At 45.2% G+C, this 26,238-nt stretch overlaps 1 protein-coding gene across 2 annotated transcripts in view; it reads right to left on the bottom strand.

Annotated features, from left to right (window-relative positions):
- The window catches only part of FLI1 (Fli-1 proto-oncogene, ETS transcription factor), a 98,055-nt gene that overhangs the window by 53,331 nt on the left and 18,486 nt on the right, over positions 1-26,238 (bottom strand). For both annotated transcript variants that reach the window (XM_069741062.1, XM_069741061.1), the window contains exon 2: positions 5,561-5,772. In XM_069741062.1, coding sequence (XP_069597163.1) covers positions 5,561-5,772 — 212 coding nt within the window. The remainder of the gene's footprint in view (positions 1-5,560; positions 5,773-26,238) is intronic.

Here is a 26,238-nt window from a genome sequence, read left to right as displayed (position 1 = left end):
CCTGCTGGGTTTTCTACCATAGCTTTTCATTTAATTCACATGTAAATGAAAAATTAGAGCTGACATTGATGCACCCTGAGCCTGCAGGGCAGCTTTAATTTCTTTGGAAGTTGATTAGGGTTGCTTTTCCACCATCCGGACTATCCTACTTTGCAAATTTTCATTAACTTTTTTCTGTCATCCATGTCCAGGGAGACTTGCTACAGTGCCATGAGCTGTAATCTTCTTGATTATGTTGTACACAATGGTTAAAAGATCATCAAGCTCTGGAGATGGACGTGTAACCTTCAGATTGTTGATATTCTCCAGCAGTTTTGGTCCTCTGACAGTTCTCTTCTCTTTCTGTTTTCCTTGCTTATTGAGGCACACACAGACATACAATGCAGCGATCGAGTCATCCTCTCCCATTTTTATCTGATTTCAGGTGTGAATGAGCATCACATGCTTGGAACAGTTTTTTACTCACAATTTTGTAAAGGTGCCAACAATTTTGTCCGGACTATTTTGGGGGTTTGTTTGAAATTATGTCCAACTTGCCATTTTTTCCTCTGTTTTTCTTTGAATTGTTCCAATACACCCAAAGGGAATAAACACATGTATAAAAAGATATCTGACATCAAAATTATTTTCTGGGAAAAATACTTCGTTTTCTGGAACAATTTCAATGTTGCCAACACTTTCTGCCACGACTGTATATGAATGAGAAACATTGACACCAAAGAAATTTCCTTCAATTCAGCCAGTGGATGGAAGCAACATAGGCCTAATAGTGGCTGGTGGACAGCTCACACCTTGTAATATATGTACACTGTGACTACAGGGAAAAAAATGACTGCAGCTTTGGCATGTGATCAGAATAGGTGCAGCAAAAGTAATGTTTCTACACAGTGACTGCACCAGCAGAATAGCGAGTGCAGCTCTGGGGTATAATACAGGATGTAAGTCAGGATCAGTAATATAATGTATGTACACAGTGACTGCACCAGCAGAATAGTGAGTGCAGCTCTGGAGTATAATACAGGATGTAACTCAGGATCAGTAATGTAATGTATGTACACAGTGACTGCACCAGCAGAATAGTGAGTGCAGCTCTGGGGTATAATACAGGATGTAACTCAGGATCAGTAATATAATGTATGTACACAGTGACTGCACCAGCAGAATAGTGAGTGCAGTTCTGGGGTATAATACAGGAGGTAACTCAGGATCAGTAATGTCTGTACACAGTGACTGCACCAGCAGAATAGTGAGTGCAGCTCTGGGGTTTAATACAGGATGTAACTCAGGATCAGTAATGTAATGTATGTACACAGTGACTGCACCAGCAGAATAGTGAGTGCAGCTCTGGGGTTTAATACAGGATGTAAGTCAGGATCAGTAATGCAATGTATGTACACAGTGACTGCACCAGCAGAATAGTGAGTGCAGCTCTGGAGTATAATACAGGATGTAACTCAGGATCAGTAATGTAATATATGTACAGAGTGACTGCTCCAGCAGAATAGTGAGTGCAGCTCTGGAGTATAATACAGGATGTAACTCAGGATCAGTAATGTAATGTATGTACAGAGTGACTGCACCAGCAGAATAGTGAGTGCAGCTCTGGGGTATAATACAGGATGTAACTCAGGATCAGTAATGTAATGTATGTACACCGTGACTGCACCAGCAGAATAGTGAGTGCAGCTCTGGGGTATAATACAGGAGGTAACTCAGGATCAGTAATGTCTGTACACAGTGACTGCACCAGCAGAATAGTGAGTGCAGCTCTGGAGTATAATACAGGAGGTGACTCAGGATCAGTAATGTAATGTATGTACACAGTGACTGCATCAGCAGAATAGTGAGTGCAGCTCTGGGGTATAATACAGGATGTAACTCAGGATCAGTAATGTAATGTATGTACACCGTGACTGCACAAGCAGAATAGTGAGTGCAGCTCTGGAGTATAATACAGGATGTAACTCAGGATCAGTAATATAATGTATGTACACAGTGACTGCACCAGCAGAATAGTGAGTGCAGCTCTGAAGGATAATACAGGAGGTAACTCAGGATCAGTAATGTAATGTATGTACACCGTGACTGCACCAGCAGAATAGTGAGTGCAGCTCTGGGGTATAATACAGGATGTAAGTCAGGATCAGTAATGTAATGTATGTACACAGTGACTGCACAAGCAGAATAGTGAGTACAGCTCTGGAGTATAATACAGGATGTAACTCCGGATCAGTAATGTAATGTATGTACACAGTGACTGCACCAGCAGAATAGTGAGTGCAGCTCTGGGGTATAATACAGGATGTAACTCAGGATCAGTAATATAATGTATGTACACAGTGACTGTACCAGCAGAATAGTGAGTGCAGCTCTGGAGTATAATACAGGAGGTAACTCAGGATCAGTAATGTATGTACACAGTGACTGCACCAGCAGAATAGTGAGTGCAGCTCTGGAGTATAATACAGGAGGTAACTCCGGATCAGCAGGAGCCACGTTGAAGTTCCACTGACCCGTATGAGAGTGTAAGAGCGATAACGCCAAATTTTGCACATCTGCTCCTGATTTACACCCTAGACCTGGTTATAACACTGAGTCACATGACACCAGATAGGGAAATTGTCAAAACTTGGTCATTTTCATTTAGGGGTGTACTCCCTTTTATTGCCAGCGGTTTAGACATTAATGGCTGTGTGTTAAGATTAAGTTATTAAGAAGTCACCAAATCTACATTGTGATACAAACTGTATACAAACTATTTTACACTGTATCAAAGTGACAGATCTTCAGTGTTGTCCAAAAAAAAAATATCTATCTATCTATCTATCTGTGTGTGTGTGTGTGTGTATGTGTATGTATGTATATATATGTATATATGTATATGTATATATATATATATATATATATATATGAGATGGTGGCCCGATTCTAACGCATCGGGTATTGTTAAATATGTATGTTTGTATATAGCAGCCACATAGTATATAGCACAGCCCACGTAACACAGACAGCCACGTAGTATATAGCACAGACATGTAGCATATTGCCCAGTCACGTAGTATATAGCACAGACACGTAGTATATTGCCCAGCCACGTAATATATTGCACAGCCATGTAAAATAATGCACAGCCACGTAGTGTATAGCACAGCCACCTAGTATATAGCACAGATACGTAGTATATAACACTGCCCATGCAGTATATAACACAGGCAACGTAGTATATAGCACAGCGATGTAGTAGATACCACAGCCACGTAGTATATAACACAGCCCACATAGTATATAGCACAGATGTAGTATATACCACAGCCACGCAGTATCTAACACAACCCACGTAGCATATAGCAATATGGGCACCATATCCCTGTTAAAAAAAAATAATTAAAATAAAAAAAAATTATATACTCACCTTCCGTCGGCCCCCTGGATCCAGCCGAGGTGTTTACTGATTCTCCTCACGACGCTCCGATCCCGAGAATGCATTGTGGTCTCACAAGATGATGACTTGGCGGTCTCGCAAGACCGCTACGTCATCATCTCATGAGACCGCAATGCATTGACCGGTCACCGGAGGGTCGCGAGGAGCGGGAAAGGCCTCGGCTGGATCCGGGGGGCCAACGGAGGGTAAGTACTGTATATAATGATTTTATAGTTTTTTATTATTTTTAACATTAGATCTTTTTACTATTGATGCTGCATTGAGTGCATTACAGTGCAGCATAATGCGGTCCGTTAACGCCGCCATTAACCCTTTGTGAGCGCTGACTGGAGGGGAGTATGGAACGGGCGCCAGGCACTGACTGCAGGGAGTAAGGAGCGGCCATTTTGCCGCCGGACTGTGCCCGTCGCTGATTGATCGTGGTCGTTTTGCAGCTACCAATCAGCGACTTGGGATTTCCGTTACAGACAAAAAGACAGAAGTGACCCTTAGACAATTATATAGTAGATTGTCCAAAGGGTACTTCTGTCTGTTTGTCTGTAACTAACTTCTGTAAAGGGAAATCCCGCTTCGCTGATTGGTTGCGGCCAGTAGGCCGCGACTAATCAGCGACAGGCTTAGTCCAGCCGCGAATTGGCCCCTCCCTACTCTCCTCCAGTCAGTTCCAGTATGTCGACCCATCTCGGACCAACTTTTTACTATTGATGCTGCCTATGCAGCATCAATAGTAAAAAGATATAACGTTAAAAATAATTAAAAAAAAAAGTGCTATTTTCACCTTCCGACGTCCACCGATGTGCGCAATGCTGCCGTCAGCTTCCATACCCAGTGATGCATTGCAAAATTAATCAGATGACTGCTAAGTCATCTGGGTAATTTCGCAATGCATCACTGGGAATGGAAGCTGGCGGCAGCATTGCGCGCATCGGGACAGCTTCGGTGGACGCTGGGTGGTGAGTATATAAGTTGTTTTTTTTTTTGTTTGTTTTTTTACAGGGATATGGTGCCCACACTGCTATATACTACGTGGGCTGTGTTATATACTGCGTGGGTTGTGCAATATACTGCGTGGGCTGTGTTTATATACTGCGTGGGCTGTGTTATATACTGCGTGGGCTGTGTTATATACTACGTGGGCTGTGTTATATACTGTGTGGGCTGTGTTATATACTACGTGGGCTGTGCTATATATTACGTGGGCTGTGTTATATACTGCCTGGCTGCTATATACTACGTGGGCTGTGTTATATACTGCGTGGGCTGTGTTATATACTGCGTAGGCTGTGCTATATATTACGTGAGCTGTGCTATATATTATGTGGCCTGTGCTATATACTACATGGCTGCTATGTACTACGTAGCTGCTATATACTACGTAGCTGTCCTATATACTACGTGGCTGTGCTATATACTACGTGGCTGTGCTATATACTACGTGGCTGTCCTATATACTACGTGGCTGTCCTATATACTACGTGGCTGTCCTATATACTACGTGGCTGTGCTATATACTACGTGGCTGTCCTATATACTACGTGGCTGTGCTATGTACTACGTAGCTGCTATATACTACGTGGCTGTGCTATATACTACGTGGCTGTGCTATATACTACGTAGCTGTCCTATATACTACGTAGCTGTCCTATATACTACGTGGCTGTCCTATATACTACGTGGCTGTGCTATATACTACGTGGCTGTGCTATATACTACGTGGCTGTGCTATACACTACGTGGCTGTGCTATACACTACGTGGCTGTGCTAAGCGCGACGTCCATACATACGTACAGTACATACATATTCTAGATTTTCCGATGCGTTAGAATCGGGCCACCATCTAGTAGCAGCATATTTATAAAAATGTGAGGGTGTACTCACTTTTGTGATACAATGTGTGTGTATATAGCTACCAGAATTTACCAAGCAGCAACACTCGTAGAATGTAATCCAGTGTAGGTTTGTCAGTTATGTAGATGATTTTGTCTCTGCCATGTGTGAAGTTGCACCATATTTCATGCTCTGAAGCATCTTCTCTATTCAGGAGAGCTGTGTACACAATAAAGAACCATGTACTGTGTCCACTACAATACTGTATTGAGACGAGAATTCTCTGTTACCTGGATCCATTTATGTGCTCATATTCCCTTTTAATGTTGACCCGCATTGGCTGGTTGCCCCACTCCTGCTGCGGGGGGAGTGTGTTGATTTTATGGGGCTGACCATAGTCCGGGTTTCCAGATGCTGTCATGTCTGCCTTAGTTACATGGGATGCTGCTCCATATGCGGACTCGAACAGGGACTGGTCCTCACTCACCACCGACAGAGCTTCCTGTGGTATAGAGAAGTGGTTAGTTCATCACATTGTCTATATGTAGGTGCAGGTTGATGCTTTCCAACTATCACCATTCATTTTAAAAGAAAATAAGTAATAAGCTGTGAAGCCTAGTGTCAAGAACATTTGCAAAAAATAAATATATAGATAATGTAAATATTTCAGTACTGTTGTGTGGAGTGGACTATAAAAGACCAAGTAACAAAGAAAAAGCGCATGAAACAAGAGAATACATTCACACCATGCAGTTCAAGGGCCGAGTCACTGCATATTACATGGATCAGATCTTTGTGCACTAGAGATTGTAAGGTAGATTTATGGTATATGTTATGCATGTTATAAATATAATAGTGGTTGATTGCGCCGAACACCACATCTTCACTAACAAGACATCTACAGTTTTACTTAAAACTCAAGACAAGAATATGGACAAAACTCCTACTGTAATACTTGTAAGGAGCCATGCTCTGCTCTTGTAGAGAGATTTCTGATGTTTATGGTCAGAAAAAATTGCAAAGCTCCCACTTTGTGTATATTGTGTAATGCCTGCTAGAAACATGCGGTTGGATTGCAATTTACCCAATAACTGTAAAGTGTGACTCACTATTTCTGCACAGTTCTGTACACTCAGTCTCGGGTCTCTAGTATTATTTCATCATTTGTGGCATTATTTGTCAGTGTTCTTGTAGCTCTACATAACGTCAGCCAGTGATACTTAATTGCTTAATATGAATAGTAACCCAGACTGATAAATAATGGTACTGTATGTCTGCATATAAGCTACATATAAAATGGTGTCCTTATGCAAATATGTTACTGGTCCTGAGTTACATCCTGTATTATACTCCAGAGCTGCACTCACTATTCTGCTGGTGCAGTCACTGTGTACATACATTACATTACTGATCCTGAGTTACATCCTGTATTATATCCCAAAGCTGCACTCACTATTCTGCTGGTGCAGTCACTGTGTACATACATTACATTATTGATCCTGAGTTACATCCTGTATTATACCCCAGAGCTGCACTCACTATTCTGCTGGTGCAGTCACTGTGTACATACATTACATTACTGATCCTGAGTTACATCCTGTATTATACTCCAGAGCTGCACTCACTATTCTGCTGGTGCAGTCACTGTGTACATACAGTGGGGCAAAAAAGTATTTAGTCAGTCAGCAATAGTGCAAGTTCCACCACTTAAAAAGATGAGAGGTGTCTGTAATTTACATCATAGGTAGACTTCAACTATGGGAGACAAACTGAGAAAAAAAAATCCAGAAAATCACATTGTCTGTTTTTTTAACATTTTATTTGCATATTATGGTGGAAAATAAGTATTTGGTCAGAAACAAAATTTCATCTGAATACTTTGTAATATATCCTTTGTTGGCAATGACAGAGGACAAACGTTTTCTGTAAGTCTGCACAAGGTTGCCACACACTGTTGTTGGTATGTTGGCCCATTCCTCCATGCAGATCTCCTCTAGAGCAGTAATGTTTTTGGCTTTTCGCTTGGCAACACGGACTTTCAACTCCCTCCAAAGGTTTTCTATAGGGTTGAGATCTGGAGACTGGCTAGGCCACTCCAGGACCTTGAAATGCTTCTTACGAAGCCACTCCTTCGTTGCCCTGGCGGTGTGCTTTGGATCATTGTCATGTTGAAAGACCCAGCCACGTTTCATCTTCAATGCCCTTGCTGATGGAAGGAGGTTTGCACTCAAAATCTCATGATACATGGCCCCATTCATTCTTTCATGTACACGGATCAGTCGTCCTGGCCCATTTGCAGAGAAACAGCCCCAAAGCATGATGTTTCCACCACCATGCTTTACAGTAGGTATGGTGTTTGAAGGATGCAACTCAGTATTCTTTTTCCTCCAAACACGACAAGTTGTGTTTCTACCAAACAGTTCCAGTTTGGTTTCATCAGACCATAGGACATTCTCCCAAAACTCCTCTGGATCATCCAAATGCTCTCTAGCAAACTTCAGACGGGCCCGGACATGTACTCGCTTAAGCAGTGGGACACGTCTGGCACTGCAGGATCTGATTCCATGGTGGCGTAGTGTGTTACTTATGGTAGGCCTTGTTACATTGGTCCCAGCTCTCTGCAGTTCATTCACTAGGTCCCCCCGTGTGGTTCTGGGATTTTTGCTCACCGTTCTTGTGATCATTCTGACCCCACGGGGTGGGATTTTGCGTGGAGCCCCAGATCGAGGGAGATTATCAGTGGTCTTGTATGTCTTCCATTTTCTAATTATTGCTCCCACTGTTGATTTCTTCACTCCAAGCTGGTTGGCTATTGCAGATTCAGTCTTCCCAGCCTGGTGCAGGGCTACAATTTTGTTTCTGGTGTCCTTTGACAGCTCTTTGGTCTTCACCATAGTGGAGTTTGGAGTCAGACTGTTTGAGGGTGTGCACAGGTGTCTTTTTATACTGATAACAAGTTTAAACAGGTGCCATTACTACAGGTAATGAGTGGAGGAAAGAGGAGACTCTTAAAGAAGAAGTTACAGGTCTGTGAGAGCCAGAAATCTTGATTGTTTGTTTCTGACCAAATACTTATTTTCCACCATAATATACAAATAAAATGTTAAAAAAAACAGACAATGTGATTTTCTGGATTTTTTTTTCTCAGTTTGTCTCCCATAGTTGAGGTCTACCTATGATGTAAATTACAGACGCCTCTCATCTTTTTAAGTGGTGGAACTTGCACTATTGCTGACTGACTAAATACTTTTTTGCCCCACTGTACATTACATTACTGATACTGAGTTACATCCTGTATTATACTCCAGAGCTGCACTCACTATTCTGCTGGTGCAGTCACTGTGTACATATATTACATTACTGATCCTGAGTTACATCCTGTATTATATCCCAGAGCTGCACTCACTATTCTGCTGGTACAGTCACTGTGTACAAACATTACATTACTGATCCGGAGTTACCTCCTGTATTATACTCCAGAGCTGCACTCACTATTCTGCTGGTGCAGTCACTGTGTACATACATTACATTACTGTTCCTGAGTTACATCCTGTATTATACCACCAGAGCTGCACTCACTATTCTGCTGGTGCAGTCACTGTGTACATACATTACATTACTGATCCTGAGTTACATCCTGTATTATACTCCAGAGCTGCACTCACTATTCTGCTGGTGCAGTCACTGTGTACATACATTACATTACTGATCCTGAGTTACATCCTGTATTATACCACCAGAGCTGCACTCACTATTCTGCTGGTGCAGTCACTGTGTACATACATTACATTACTGATCCTGAGTTACATCCTGTATTATACTCCAGAGCTGCACTCACTATTCTGCTGGTGCAGTCACTGTGTACAGACATTACATTACTGATCCTGAGTTACATCCTGTATTATACCCCAGAGCTGCACTCACTATTCTGCTGGTGCAGTCACTGTGTACATACATTACTGATCCTGAGTTACATCCTGTATTATACCACCAGAGCTGCACTCACTATTCTGCTGGTGCAGTCACTGTGTACATACATTACATTACTGATCCTGAGTTACATCCTGTATTATACCCCAGAGCTGCACTCACTATTCTGCTGGTGCAGTCACTGTGTACATACATTACATTACTCATCCTGAGTTACATCCTGTATTATACTCCAGAGCTGCACTCACTATTCTGCTGGTGCAGTCACTGTGTACATACATTACATTACTGATCCTGAGTTACCTCCTGTATTATACCCCAGAGCTGCACTCACTATTCTGCTCGTGCAGTCACGGTGTACATTACATTACTGATCCTGAGTTACCTCCTGTATTATACTCCAGAGCTGCACTCACTATTCTGCTGGTGCAGTCACTGTGTACATACATTACATTACTGATCCTGAGTTACATCCTGTATTATACTCCAGAGCTGCACTCACTATTCTGCTGGTGCAGTCACTATGTACATACATTACATTACTGATCCTGAGTTACCTCCTGTATTATACCCCAGGGCTGCACTCACTATTCTGCTGGTGCAGTCACTGTGTACATACATTACATTACTGATCCTGAGTTACATCCTGTATTATACTCCAGAGCTGCACTCACTATTCTGCTGGTGCAGTCACTGTGTACATACATTACATTACTGATCCTGAGTTACCTCCTGTATTATACCCCAGAGCTGCACTCACTATTCTGCTGGTGCAGTCACTGTGTACATACATTACTGATCCTGAGTTACATCCTGTATTATACCCCAGAGCTGCACTCACTATTCTGCTGGTGCAGTCACTGTGTACATACATTACATTACTGATCCTGAGTTACATCCTGTATTATACCCCAGAGCTGCACTCACTATTCTGCTGGTGCAGTCACTGTGTACATACATTACATTACTCATCCTGAGTTACATCCTGTATTATACCCCAGAGCTGCACTCACTATTCTGCTGGTGCAGTCACTGTGTACATACATTACATTACTGATCCTGAGTTACATCCTGTATTATACTCCAGAGCTGCACTCACTATTCTGCTGGTGCAGTCACTGTGTACATACATTACATTACTGATCCTGAGTTACATCCTGTATTATACCCCAGAGCTGCACTCACTATTCTGCTGGTGCAGTCACTGTGTACATACATTACATTACTGATCCTGAGTTACATCCTGTATTATACTCCAGAGCTGCACTCACTATTCTGCTGGTGCAGTCACTGTGTACATACATTACATTACTGATCCTGAGTTACATCCTGTATTATACTCCAGAGCTGCACTCACTATTCTGCTGGTGCAGTCACTGTGTACATACATTACATTACTGATCCTGAGTTACATCCTGTATTATACCCCAGAGCTGCACTCACTATTCTGCTGGTGCAGTCACTGTGTACATACATTACTGATCCTGAGTTACATCCTGTATTATACCCCAGAGCTGCACTCACTATTCTGCTGGTGCAGTCACTGTGTACATACATTACATTACTGATCCTGAGTTACATCCTGTATTATACCCCAGAGCTGTACTCACTATTCTGCTGGTGCAGTCACTGTGTACATACATTACATTACTGATCCTGAGTTACATCCTGTATTATACCCCAGAGCTGCGCTCACTATTCTGCTGGTGCAGTCACTGTGTACATACATTACATTACTGATCCTGAGTTACCTCCTGTATTATACTCCAGAGCTGTACTCACTATTCTGCTGGTGCAGTCACTGTGTGCATACATTACATTACTGATCCTGAGTTACATCCTGTATTATACTCCAGAGCTGCACTCACTATTCTGCTGGTGCAGTCACTGTGTACATACATTACATTACTGATCCTGAGTTACCTCCTGTATTATACTTCAGAGCTGTACTCACTATTCTGCTGGTGCAGTCACTGTGTACATACATTACTGATCCTGAGTTACATCCTGTATTATACTCCAGAGCTGCACTCACTATTCTGCTGGTGCAGTCACTGTGTACATACATTACATTACTGATCCTGAGTTACATCCTGTATTATACCCCAGAGCTGTACTCACTATTCTGCTGGTGCAGTCACTGTGTACATACATTACATTACTGATCCTGAGTTACATCCTGTATTATACCCCAGAGCTGCGCTCACTATTCTGCTGGTGCAGTCACTGTGTACATACATTACATTACTGATCCTGAGTTACCTCCTGTATTATACTCCAGAGCTGTACTCACTATTCTGCTGGTGCAGTCACTGTGTGCATACATTACATTACTGATCCTGAGTTACATCCTGTATTATACTCCAGAGCTGCACTCACTATTCTGCTGGTGCAGTCACTGTGTACATACATTACATTACTGATCCTGAGTTACCTCCTGTATTATACTTCAGAGCTGTACTCACTATTCTGCTGGTGCAGTCACTGTGTACATACATTACTGATCCTGAGTTACATCCTGTATTATACTCCAGAGCTGCACTCACTATTCTGCTGGTGCAGTCACTGTGTACATACATTACATTACTGATCCTGAGTTACATCCTGTATTATACCCCAGAGCTGCGCTCACTATTCTGCTGGTGCAGTCACTGTGTACATACATTACATTACTGATCCTGAGTTACCTCCTGTATTATACTCCAGGGCTGCACTCACTATTCTGCTGGTGCAGTCACTGTGCACATACATTACATTACTGATCCTGAGTTACCTCCTGTATTATACCCCAGAGCTGCGCTCACTATTCTGCTGGTGCAGTCACTGTGTACATACATTACATTACTGATCCTGAGTTACCTCCTGTATTATACTCCAGAGCTGTACTCACTATTCTGCTGGTGCAGTCACTGTGTGCATACATTACATTACTGATCCTGAGTTACATCCTGTATTATACTCCAGAGCTGCACTCACTATTCTGCTGGTAAATGCAGCTCTGTAGCATATTGGACTTCAGTATAATACTGCGGTCATTACATGTGCTGTGTGAACTGTAGAGGTTTGTACTCGCTCAGCCGCAGTTGAGGTAAGCACAGGAAGCAGTTTTGTTCATATGTTCAAGCAGGTTTACTAAAACTCCATAAAGTCTTTTCCAGCACAAAGTATACCGCCCATACAATACAGCGGGTCCGCCCGCTCAGGACAGTGACCGCTTCTTTTGTACTTAGCACCGACCATCACACAGCAGATCCACATATCTCCAGCCACAGACAGTGAATGAGACACTCCGTCTCCATTTTATCCACCAAACCACGACCCTGGGGATATGTGAGCCGTCATTCCCACCCATCTCTTTTGACTGCTCATAAAACCCGGGCCCTGGAATGCCCTGATAATTCTCTCAGCACTATATGTGCTGGAGCATGCCTCCAAGGTCACCAAAGCTACCAACCACGATGACACATATCTCTCCTCCAGGTCCCATCCGGCGGCCATCTTCCATAACTTATATTCTGTGTCACAGGTGCTCGAGTCCCTTCCCCGCATGTTTTGCAGCATGTTAGACATCCAAAACAACCATGCTGGGATTCACGATACTCCATGCATTCCCGAGCACCCGATGCAAACTCAAGTAGGGAGCACTTCCGCTCAACACTAGCCGTCATATCATATTCTTTATTTTTACTGTTGAAAAAAAAATTCTCGCCCCAACCGCAACCCTAAGCCCAACTGCAAAGAATGGAAAAAAGAAAAAAATATAGGGGGTGACAAAAGGGGTACTTGACTTACCTTTTTTATTTTGATCACTATGATGGGGTCTATTACAGTGATTAAAAGGAACCAATAGGAAATAATTCCTATTGTTGCCGGGTACTGGCTGGCAGATCTTGGTAGGCGCACTTAGCATGTGCCCGCCATTTTTTCCGCCAGGTGGCTCTCATACCAGTCCGGCAGTCTGCTGGAGACTCTGGTTGTCATGCCAACCCATTGGTGACCTGTGATCATATGACAGGGTCATCAATGGATGAGGTTTTCCTTGCACCTGCCGGAAGCACGCGTAAAATGCCGCTGTCAGAGATTGACAGCGACATTTTACAGGTTAACAGCCACGGGTGGATTGCGATTCCACCCGTGGCTGTTAGAGGCACATATCAGCTGTCTTTATTTAACTCTTTATGTACCATTTTATATTTATTACTAAACATCAGTCTTGGTATTTATCTATCTATAGATACATCGAACTATCATCTATCTATTATCTATCATCTATCTATCTGTGTGTAAACATTATTCTTCCATGGAGTATGTAAAGAAAGAGGTTGGACAAGAAATGACATCACAGTTGTTTTTTATTTTAAATAATAGATCTTTATTTAGCCTACAAAAATGCATGCAAATCCGCATGAAAAAAAATGCATGAAAATCTGCGCGGATTTTTATCTGCATTTTCTGCCAAGAGATGCAGAATCTGTGCAGAAAATTCCACAGGCAAATCTGCACCGTGTGCACATAGCCTTAAGGTACCGTCACACTTAGCGACGCTGCAGCGATACCGACAACGATCCGGATCGCTGCAGCGTCGCTGTTCGGTCGCTGGAGAGCTGTCACACAGACAGCTCTCCAGCGACCAACGATCCCAAGGGTCCCCGGTAACCAGGGTAAACATCGGGTAACTAAGCACAGTACATACTTACATTCAGCTGTCTGTCCCTTGCCGTCTGGTTCCTGCACTGACTGCTGGCCGTAAAGTGAAAGTGAAAGCACAGCACAGCGGTGAGTCACACAGTGGTGACTCACCGCTGTGGCTGTGCTCTGCTTTCACTTTACGGCCAGCAGTCAGTGCAGGAACCAGACGGCAAGGGACAGACAGCTGAATGTAAGTATGTACTGTTTGTTTTTTTACGCTGGTAACCAGGGTAAACATCGGGTTACTAAGTGCGGCCCTGCGCTTAGTTACCCGATGTTTACCCTGGTTACCAGTGAAGACATCGCTGAATCGGTGTCACACACGCCGATTCAGCGATGTCTGCGGGGAGTCCAGCGACCAAATAAAGTTCTGGACTTTCTTCCCCGACCAGCGACAGCACAGCAGGGGCCTGATCGTTGCTGCCTGTCACACTGGACGATATTGCTAGCGAGGACGCTGCAACGTCACGGATCGCTAGCGATATCTTCTAGTGTGACGGTACCTTTACTGTCCAGTAATCTATGCTCTGGCCTTGGATGGCTCATTGTGAAATAGCCGGCCAGCTAGTTCTCCAGACTATGGTAAGTTATGGATGAAAGAAGCCGCTCTGGAGGTGTCTGGCAGCGTCTTTTCTCTTCTGTAAGGTCAGACATATACATTTGGGGATGAAAAAACTGAATGATATTGGAAGAATTATTGCTGAATTGCTGGCAGATCATTACATGGTGGTAGATAGACATGATAATAGTGAAGCAGGCTTTATATTGGGATCTTCAGAATGACTTCAGAACTTATGAAAGACTTTAACCCTTCTCATAAGTGTCGGCTAAATATAAGACTGATGTGTGCTACGACAGATGGGGAAAACAGGAAGTGGCTCTGATATTTTTAGAAGAGAGCGAGCAGCTCGTTGTGAAGTATTGAGGGTGCAGATACTTATACTGATATTGTAAACCACAAACGCTCCAAGGCAGTTGTTTCTCTGTAGAGTATTGCTGACCGTGTTCACACCTGGACTGATATTTCGAGTAGCCCTGTTTAACCAAAATTCATCAACACAGGATGCCCTGAGATGGGACAGGTGGTACAGACTCCAGCCTGACACAGGGATAGACTGTGTACAATCAGCTGCCATGGGGCCAATGTCAGCTTCGTTGAGGATCAGTAGCGTCGTTACTGGGGGGGCAGACAACCCAGGCTCGACACTCTGAAGGGGCCAACCCGGAGCTACTCTACTGTAACTCTATGGGCAGTGGGCCCAGTGCCAGCAGAGGGTCACCCATCCGTCATCGCAAGTTCAGCTGTATCAGCTAGATGTCGATACAGTTGACCTCATTGGCAAGAGTCGTAGCGCTACGCTCCCTCTCCCATTATTCTCCCTCTCATCGTGTCCCTGACACAGACAATGACAGCAAGCGCATTGACGTCATTACCTATCACTCACTGGAGATGTGCGGGCGCTCGGTGCAGTGGATGTACGAGGAGGAGAGGTGAGTATTGTATTTATTGTTTTTATGGGGGTGCATTAGACTATATAGTATCTGCCTTTAGGGAGTGCATTGTACTATATAGAGTCTGCCTATGGGGGTGCATTATACTATATAGCGTCTACCTATAAGGAGTGCATTATACTATATAGAGTCTGCCTATGAGGAATGCATTATACTATAGAGCTCTATGAGGAGTGCATTATACTATATGGAAGCCTATGGGGAGTTCACTATACTATATTGACAACTATCAGGTGCATTATATTCTATGGAGCCTATCTAGGGGCCATCATACAGTGTGGAGATTACTGTGAAGGGGCCATCATACAGTGTTGTAGCCATCAAACAGGATACTAAGGGGTCAGTATACTGTGTGGATGCTATTATACAGTGAGGGGGCATTATACTGTGTATAAGAGAGCATCATTCTATGTATAAGGGAGCTGTACAGAGGAAGACTCAGGACATTATTAAATGTAAAGTGGGCACTTATTGTTATAGGGCAACTCAGATTACTGTTACTGTCAAAGAGGCACACAGGGCATTACTACTTTCTAGGTTTCTAGGGGGCAAAATGTGGGCACTGTTTTCTAGAGCACTCGCACATGGCATTACTATATTCTAGAGGTTTGTTTTACCATCTAGAGGCACACAGAACCACACAGCAGGTGTAGTAATAACGACACATACGGCAGCAGCGGCTCAGTATTGGGGTATCAGGTGTAGTAATAAGGACACATACAGCAGCAGCGGCTCAGTATTGGGGTATCCGGTGCAGTAATAGGGACACATACGGCAGCAGCGGCTCAGTATTGGGGTATCAGGTGCAGTAATAAGGACACATACGGCAGCAGCGGCTCAGTATTGGGGTATCAGGTGCAGTAATAAGGACACATACGGCAGCAGCGGCTCAGTATTGGGGTATCAGGTGCAGTAATAGGGACACATACAGCAGCAGCGGCTCAGTATTGGGGTATCCGGTGCAGTAATAGGGACACATACGGCAGCAGCGGCTCAGTATTGGGGTATCAGGTGCAGTAATAAGGACACATACAGCAGCAGCGGCTCAGTATTGGGGTATCAGCTGCAGTAATAAGGACACATACGGCAGCAGCGGCTCAGTATTGGGGTATCAGGTGCAGTAATAGGGACACATACAGCAGCAGCGGCTCAGTATTGGGGTATCAGGGGCAGTAATAGGGACACATACGGCAGCAGCGGCTCAGTATTGCATAGTAACATAGTTAGTAAGGCCGAAAAAAGACATTTGTCCATCCAGTTCAGCCTATATTCCATCATAATAAATCCCCAGATCTACGTCCTTCTACAGAACCTAATAATTGTATGATACAATATTGTTCTGCTCCAGGAAGACATCCAGGCCTCTCTTGAACCCCTCGACTGAGTTCGCCATCACCACCTCCTCAGGCAAGCAATTCCAGATTCTCACTGCCCTAACAGTAAAGAATCCTCTTCTATGTTGGTGGAAAAACCTTCTCTCCTCCAGACGCAAAGAATGCCCCCTTGTGCCCGTCACCTTCCTTGGTATAAACAGATCCTCAGCGAGATATTTGTATTGTCCCCTTATATACTTATACATGGTTATTAGATCGCCCCTCAGTCGTCTTTTTTCTAGACTAAATAATCCTAATTTCGCTAATCTATCTGGGTATTGTAGTTCTCCCATCCCCTTTATTAATTTTGTTGCCCTCCTTTGTACTCTCTCTAGTTCCATTATATCCTTCCTGAGCACCGGTGCCCAAAACTGGACACAGTACTCCATGTGCGGTCTAACTAGGGATTTGTACAGAGGCAGTATAATGCTCTCATCATGTGTATCCAGACCTCTTTTAATGCACCCCATGATCCTGTTTGCCTTGGCAGCTGCTGCCTGGCACTGGCTGCTCCAGGTAAGTTTATCATTAACTAGGATCCCCAAGTCCTTCTCCCTGTCAGATTTACCCAGTGGTTTCCCGTTCAGTGTGTAATGGTGACATTGATTCCTTCTTCCCATGTGTATAACCTTACATTTATCATTGTTATACCTCATCTGCCACCTTTCGGCCCAAGTTTCCAACTTATCCAGATCCATCTGTAGCAGAATACTATCTTCTCTTGTATTAACTGCTTTACATAGTTTTGTATCATCTGCAAATATCGATATTTTACTGTGTAAACCTTCTACCAGATCATTAATGAATATGTTGAAGAGAACAGGTCCCAATACTGACCCCTGCGGTACCCCACTGGTCACAGCGACCCAGTTAGAGACTATACCATTTATAACCACCCTCTGCTTTCTATCACTAAGCCAGTTACTAACCCATTTACACACAATTTCCCCCAGACCAAGCATTCTCATTTTGTGTACCAACCTCTTGTGCGGCACGGTATCAAACGCTTTGGAAAAATCGAGATATACCACGTCCAATGACTCACCGTGGTCCAGCCTATAGCTTACCTCTTCATAAAAACTGATTAGATTGGTTTGACAGGAGCGATTTCTCATAAACCCATGCTGATATGGAGTTAAACAGTTATTCTCATTGAGATAATCCAGAATAACATCCCTCAGAAACCCTTCAAATATTTTACCAACAATAGAGGTTAGACTTACTGGCCTATAATTTCCAGGTTCACTTTTAGAGCCCTTTTTGAATATTGGCACCACATTTGCTATGCGCCAGTCCTGCGGAACAGACCCTGTCGCTATAGAGTCACTAAAAATAAGAAATAATGGTTTATCTATTACATTACTTAGTTCTCTTAGTACTCGTGGGTGTATGCCATCCGGACCCGGAGATTTATCTATTTTAATCTTATTTAGCCGGTTTCGCACCTCTTCTTGGGTTAGATTGGTGACCCTTAATATAGGGTTTTCATTGTTTCTTGGGATTTCACCTAGCATTTCATTTTCCACCGTGAATACCGTGGAGAAGAAGGTGTTTAATATGTTAGCTTTTTCCTCGTCATCTACAACCATTCTTTCCTCACTATTTTTTAAGGGGCCTACATTTTCAGTTTTTATTCTTTATTTTATTATTTTATTTTTAGTATTGGGGTATCAGGTGTAGTAATAAGGACACATACGGCAGCAGTGGCTCAGTATATTGGGTATCAGGTGTAGTAATAGGGACACATACGGCAGCAGCGGCTCAGTATTGGGGTATCAGGTGCAGTAATAGGGTCACATACGGCAGCAGCGGCTCAGTATTGGGGTTTCAGGTGCAGTAATAAGGACACATACGGCAGCAGCGGCACAGTATTGGGGTATCAGGTGTAGTAATAAGGACACATACAGCAGCAGCGGCTCAGTATTGGGGTATCAGGGGCAGTAATAGGGACACATACGGCAGCAGAGGCTCAGTATTGGGGTATCAGGTGCAGTAATAGGGTCACATACGGCAGCAGCGGCTCAGTATTGGGGTTTCAGGTGCAGTAATAAGGACACATACGGCAGCAGCGGCTCAGTATTGGGGTATCAGGTGTAGTAATAAGGACACATACAGCAGCAGCGGCTCAGTATTGGGGTATCAGGGGCAGTAATAGGGACACATGGCAGCAGCGGCTCAGTATTGGGGTATCAGGTGTAGTAATAGGGACACATACGGCAGCAGCGGCTCAGTATTGGGATATCAGGTGCAGTAATAGGGACACATACGGCAGCAGCGGCTTAGTATTGGGGTATCAGGTGCAGTAATAGGGACACATACGGCAGCAGGAGCTCATTATTGAGGTATCAGGTGCAGTAATAAGGACACATATGGCAGCAGCGGCTCAGTATTGGGGTATCAGGTGCAGTAATAGGGACACATACGGCAGCAGAGGGTCAGTATTGGGGTATTAGGTGCAGTAATAGGGACACATACGGCAGCAGCGCTCAGTATTGGGGTATCAGGGGCAGTAATAGGGACACATGGCAGCAGCGGCTCAGTATTGGGGTATCAGGTGCAGTAATAGGGTCACATATGGTAGCAGCGGCTCAGTATTGGGGTATCAGGTGCAGTAATAGGGACACATACGGCAGCAGCGGCTCAGTATTGGGGTATCAGGTGTAGTAATAGGGACACATACGGCAGCAGGAGCTCAGTATTGGGGTATCAGGTTCAATAATAAGGACACATACGGCAGCAGCGGCTCAGTATTGGGGTATCAGGTGCAGTAATAAGGACACATACGGCAGCAGCGGCTCAGTATTGGGGTATCAGGTGCAGTAATAAGGACACATACGGCAGCAGCGGCTCAGTATTGGGGTATCAGGTGCAGTAATAAGGACACATACAGCAGCAGCGGCTCAGTATTGGGGTATCAGGTGCAGTAATAGGGACACATACAGCAGCACCGGCTCAGTATTGGGGTATGAGGTGCAGTAATAGGGTCACATACGGCAGCAGCGGCTCAGTATTGGGGTTTCAGGTGCAGTAATAAGGACACATACGGCAGCAGCGGCTCAGTATTGGGGTATCAGGTGTAGTAATAAGGACACATACGGCAGCAGCGGCTCAGTATTGGGGTATCAGGGGCAGTAATAGGGACACATGGCAGCAGCGGCTCAGTATTGGGGTATCAGGTGCAGTAATAGGGTCACATATGGTAGCAGCGGCTCAGTATTGGGGTATCAGGTGTAGTAATAGGGACACATACGGCAGCAGCGGCTCAGTATTGGGGTATCAGGTGCAGTAATAGGGACACATACGGCAGCAGCGGCTCAGTATTGGGGTATTAGGTGCAGTAATAGGGACACATACGGCAGCAGGAGCTCAGTATTGGGGTATCAGGTTCAATAATAAGGACACATACGGCAGCAGCGGCTCAGTATTGGGGTATCAGGTGCAGTAATAGGGACACATACGGCAGCAGCGGCTCAGTATTGGGGTATCAGGTGCAGTAATAAGGACACATTCAGCAGCACCGGCTCAGTATTGGGGTATCAGGTGTAGTAATAGGGTCACATACGGCAGCAGCGGCTCAGTATTGGGGTATCAGGTGTAGTAATAGGGTCACATACGGCAGCAGCGGCTCATTATTGAGGTATCAGGTGCAGTAATAAGGACACATATGGCAGCAGTGGCTCAGTAGTGGGGTATCAGGTGCAGTAATAGGGACACATCTGGCAGCAGCGGCTCAGTATTGGGGTATCAGGTGCAGTAATAGGGACACATCTGGCAGCAGTGGCTCAGTATTGGGGTATCAGGTGCAGTAATAGGGTCACATATGGTAGCAGCGGCTCAGTATTGGGGTATCAGGTGCAGTAATAGGGACACATCTGGCAGCAGCGGCTCAGTATTGGGGTATCAGGTGCAGTAATAGGGACACATCTGGCAGCAGCGGCTCAGTATTGGGGTATCAGGTGCAGTAATAGGGACACATACGGCAGCAGCGGCTCAGTATTGGGGTATCAGGTGCAGTAATAGGGACACATCTGGCAGCAGTGGCTCAGTATTGGGGTATCAGGTGCAGTAATAAGGACACATACGGCAGCAGCGGCTCAGTATTGGGGTATCAGGTGTAGTAATAGGGACACATACGGCAGCAGCGGCTCAGTATTCGGGTATCAGGTGCAGTAATAGGGACACATACGGCAGCAGCGGCTCAGTATTGGGGTATCAGGTGCAGTAATAGGGACACATACGGCAGCAGCGACTCAGTATTGGGGTATCAGGTGCAGTAATAGGGACACATACGGCAGCAGCGGCTCAGTATTGGGGTATCAGGGGCAGTAATAAGGACACATACGGCCGCAGCGGCTCAGTATTGGGGTATCAGGGGCAGTAATAGGGACACATACGGCAGCAGCGGCTCAGTATTGGGGTATCAGGGGCAGTAATAGGGACACATACGGCAGCAGAGGCTCAGTATTGGGGTATCAGGGGCAGTAATAGGGACACATACGGCAGCATCAGCTCAGTATTGGGATATCAGGTGCAGTAATAGGGACACATATGGCAGCAGCGGCTCAGTATTGGGGTATCAGGTGCAGTAATAGGGACACATACGGCAGCAGCGGCTCAGTATTGGGGTATCTGGTGCAGTAATAGGGACACATACGGCAGCAGCGGCTCAGTATTGGGATATCAGGTGCAGTAATAGGGACACATACGGCAGCAGCGGCTCAGTATTGGGGTATCCGGTGCAGTAATAGGGACACATACGGCAGCAGCGGCTCAGTATTGGGGTATCAGGTGCAGTAATAGGGACACATACGGCAGCGGCTCAGTATTGGGGTATCGGGCAGTAATAGGGTCACATACGGCAGCAGCGGCTCAGTATTGGGGTATCAGGTGCAGTAATAGGGACACATACGGCAGCGGCTCAGTATTGGGGTATCAGGTGCAGTAATAGGGACACATACGGCAGCAGCGGATCAGTATTGGGGTATCAGGGGCAGTAATAGGGACACATACGGCAGCAGCGGCTCAGTATTGGGGTATCAGGTGCAGTAATAAGGACACATACAGCAGCAGCGGCTCAGTATTGGGGTATCAGGTGCAGTAATAGGGACACATACAGCAGCACCGGCTCAGTATTGGGGTATGAGGTGCAGTAATAGGGTCACATACGGCAGCAGCGGCTCAGTATTGGGGTTTCAGGTGCAGTAATAAGGACACATACGGCAGCAGCGGCTCAGTATTGGGGTATCAGGTGTAGTAATAAGGACACATACGGCAGCAGCGGCTCAGTATTGGGGTATCAGGGGCAGTAATAGGGACACATGGCAGCAGCGGCTCAGTATTGGGGTATCAGGTGCAGTAATAGGGTCACATATGGTAGCAGCGGCTCAGTATTGGGGTATCAGGTGTAGTAATAGGGACACATACGGCAGCAGCGGCTCAGTATTGGGGTATCAGGTGCAGTAATAGGGACACATACGGCAGCAGCGGCTCAGTATTGGGGTATTAGGTGCAGTAATAGGGACACATACGGCAGCAGGAGCTCAGTATTGGGGTATCAGGTTCAATAATAAGGACACATACGGCAGCAGCGGCTCAGTATTGGGGTATCAGGTGCAGTAATAGGGACACATACGGCAGCAGCGGCTCAGTATTGGGGTATCAGGTGCAGTAATAAGGACACATTCAGCAGCACCGGCTCAGTATTGGGGTATCAGGTGTAGTAATAGGGTCACATACGGCAGCAGCGGCTCAGTATTGGGGTATCAGGTGTAGTAATAGGGTCACATACGGCAGCAGCGGCTCATTATTGAGGTATCAGGTGCAGTAATAAGGACACATACGGCAGCAGCGGCTCAGTATTGGGGTATCAGGTGTAGTAATAGGGACACATACGGCAGCAGTGGCTCAGTAGTGGGGTATCAGGTGCAGTAATAGGGACACATCTGGCAGCAGTGGCTCAGTATTGGGGTATCAGGTGCAGTAATAAGGACACATACGGCAGCAGCGGCTCAGTATTGGGGTATCAGGTGTAGTAATAGGGACACATACGGCAGCAGCGGCTCAGTATTCGGGTATCAGGTGCAGTAATAGGGACACATACGGCAGCAGCGGCTCAGTATTGGGGTATCAGGTGCAGTAATAGGGACACATACGGCAGCAGCGACTCAGTATTGGGGTATCAGGTGCAGTAATAGGGACACATACGGCAGCAGCGGCTCAGTATTGGGGTATCAGGGGCAGTAATAAGGACACATACGGCAGCAGCGGCTCAGTATTGGGGTATCAGGGGCAGTAATAGGGACACATACGGCAGCAGAGGCTCAGTATTGGGGTATCAGGGGCAGTAATAGGGACACATACGGCAGCATCAGCTCAGTATTGGGATATCAGGTGCAGTAATAGGGACACATATGGCAGCAGCGGCTCAGTATTGGGATATCAGGTGCAGTAATAGGGACACATATGGCAGCAGCGGCTCAGTATTGGGGTATCAGGTGCAGTAATAGGGACACATACGGCAGCAGAGGCTCAGTATTGGGGTATCCGGTGCAGTAATAGGGACACATACGGCAGCAGCGGCTCAGTATTGGGGTATCAGGTGCAGTAATAGGGACACATACGGCAGCGGCTCAGTATTGGGGTATCGGGCAGTAATAGGGTCACATACGGCAGCAGCGGCTCAGTATTGGGGTATCAGGTGCAGTAATAGGGACACATACGGCAGCGGCTCAGTATTGGGGTATCAGGTGCAGTAATAGGGACACATACGGCAGCAGCGGATCAGTATTGGGGTATCCGGTGCAGTAATAGGGTCACATATGGCAGCAGAGGCTCAGTATTGGGGTATCAGTTGTAGCAATAAGGACACATACGACAGCGGCTCAGTATTGGGGTATCAGGTGCAGTAATAAGGACACATACGGCAGCAGTGGCTCAGTATTGGGGTATCAGGTGTAGTAATAGGGACACATACGACAGCGGCTCAGTATTGGGGTATCAGGTGCAGTAATAAGGACACATACGGCAGCAGCTGCTCAGTATTGGGGTATCAGGTGTAGTAATAGGGACACATACGACAGCGGCTCAGTATTGGGGTATCAGGTGATGGATGGGGATGGTGCTGAAGATGTGAGACGTGAAATGTGTCTTTGTTGTAATCTCTGCAGCCGAGTCGTAGCTGGAGAAGTTGTCATGTTGGTCTGAGCCAGATGGAAAACACAGGAAAAGTGAAAGACTCCATCAGAAAGCATGTCAGCGGTAAGTCACCATCAAGAACTGTACTGTACTTTTCCTACATCCACTATGGGGGTGCGTCACTCAGTTGTAATCAAGGTTACCTGGTTATTGGCCCACTCAGAAGTTTCGGCCCCCCTGAACCAAAACCCTAACTTCGCCTTTGTTGACGATATAAGGTTGTATGTATTTGTAACTCTAAATTTGCAGCAAAAACACACAAACGCAGAGGTTCTGTTAGGGTATGTTTCCACAGTCAGTAAACGTTGCGGGTTGGACGCTGCATACATCCACAGCGTCCAATTGTTAGAGCATAGTGGATGTGATTTCAAGAAATCCTATGCCCACTATACGTGCTGAGACACCTGCTGCTTCCCTGCGGAGACGGACATGCAGTGCATCTTCCTAGACCGCAGCATGTCTATCTAGCAGAGACTCTCTCCACAAGGTAAATATCACCCGTACAATGTATTGAGACGCAGTGATTCCGCACAGTTCAATGAACACATGCAGAATCACGGGCGTTCAACAGCCGGCAGTGGACATGGGCTGCGTCCAAAGCGCTGCCGATTACTGACCCTGGGAACGTAGCATTACAGGTTTACTGCAGTTTGTGCTTTCGCTCCTCCACTACATGGAGCAGAAACTAGAAAGGAAAAGTGACCATTTCACCAGTATTTTTAGATGTTATACGTTGAAATAAAACTAAACTCAGTAGCATGAGGCTTTGATCCAAAGTGCTACATATAAATTTCTACAGAGAAGTACTGATAACCAACTTAATATACCATGAGCAATGAAACCTAAATATGAATATTCACATAATATGAGGCAACGGGGTCATCTGACATAGAAAAATAACAAAGCACCAACGTTACCACTCTCCTCCCACTGGAAATCAAGTATTACTGACACATTTCGCCTTCTGGATGAACCTACTACATTATGCTGCTGAAAATCGGATCTGAAGTGAGGTATATAATTAAGGCCGACCTGTCGGCAGATTTATTAAGTGGATAGCTTAGACCTGATGAGGCTGCTGTACTCACTGTGAAAATATATGTAAGGCTTGGTTCCCATTGCGTTAATGGGAAAGCGCTAACGGACAGCGTTGCACGGCGAAATTAACGCCGTGCAACGCGTCCGTTAGCGCGCCCATTCACGGCAATGGGAACGCGCAGCACTAGCGCGTGCCATGTTCGGCACGCGCTAGCGACGCGCTGGTATTTCCTGGCGCGCCCGCGGTCCGTTCCCCGCTCTCACAGATCGGGGATCTGAGAGAGCGGGGACGTTACCGCGACCCCGGGACGCGGCCACATTAAAAACATTGCGTTAGCGCAACCCGCTAGCGCTAAACGGGTTGCACTAACGCAATGTGACCCTAGCCTAAGATAAAATAACCTTTTTTTAAAAATGTCCCTTCTGATAAATGATATGAGCTCCAGCCAGACTTACAAAATACTAATTTTAATATCGGGCTTTAAGCTTTCATAAACGATTAGACTGCCAAGCAATAACCTCCGGATACGATGGCCTGTTATGCAAGGTCTAAGGCTAAGTTCACACTTTGCGGATTCCACTGCGGATTTTTCCGCAGCAGAATTCCAAAATCCGCAGTGAAAACCCGTTTTTGCTGCGGATTTACCGCGGTTTTTACTGCGGTTTCTTCTGCGGATTTTCATCTACAGTTTCCTATTGGAGCAGGTGAAAATCCGCAGAAAAGAAGTGACATGCTGCGAATGTAATCCGCTGCGTTTCCGCGCGTTTTTTTCCGCAGCATGTGCACAGCGTTTTGTTTCCCATAGGTTTACATTGTACTGTAAACTCATGGGAAACTGCTGCAGATCCGCAGCGGTCAAATCCGCTGCGGATAAGCAGCAAAATCCGCAAAGTGTGAACATAGCCTTATAGGCTTGTGTCAGTGCAAAACTGTCAGGTTTCATGCACTTCACAATGAAAAATATTCCTATAGCGAGATTACAGTTGTGGCCAAAAGTATTCACACCCCTGCAATTCTGTCAGATAATACTCAGTTTCTTCCTGAAAATGATTGCAATCACAAATTCTTTGGTATTATCTTCATTTAATTTGTCTTAAATGAAAAAAACACAAAAGAGAATGAAGCAAAAAGCAAAACATTGATCATTTCACACAAAACTCCAAAAATGGGCCAGACAAAAGTATTTGCACCGTCAGCCTAATACTTGGTTGCACAACCTTTAGCCAAAATA

This window comes from Ranitomeya imitator, chromosome 10 (assembly GCF_032444005.1).
Source record: "Ranitomeya imitator isolate aRanImi1 chromosome 10, aRanImi1.pri, whole genome shotgun sequence".
NCBI lineage: Eukaryota > Metazoa > Chordata > Amphibia > Anura > Dendrobatidae > Ranitomeya > Ranitomeya imitator.
Note: the sequence above shows the minus strand (reverse complement) of the source record. Positions and strands in the feature narration are given on the sequence as shown.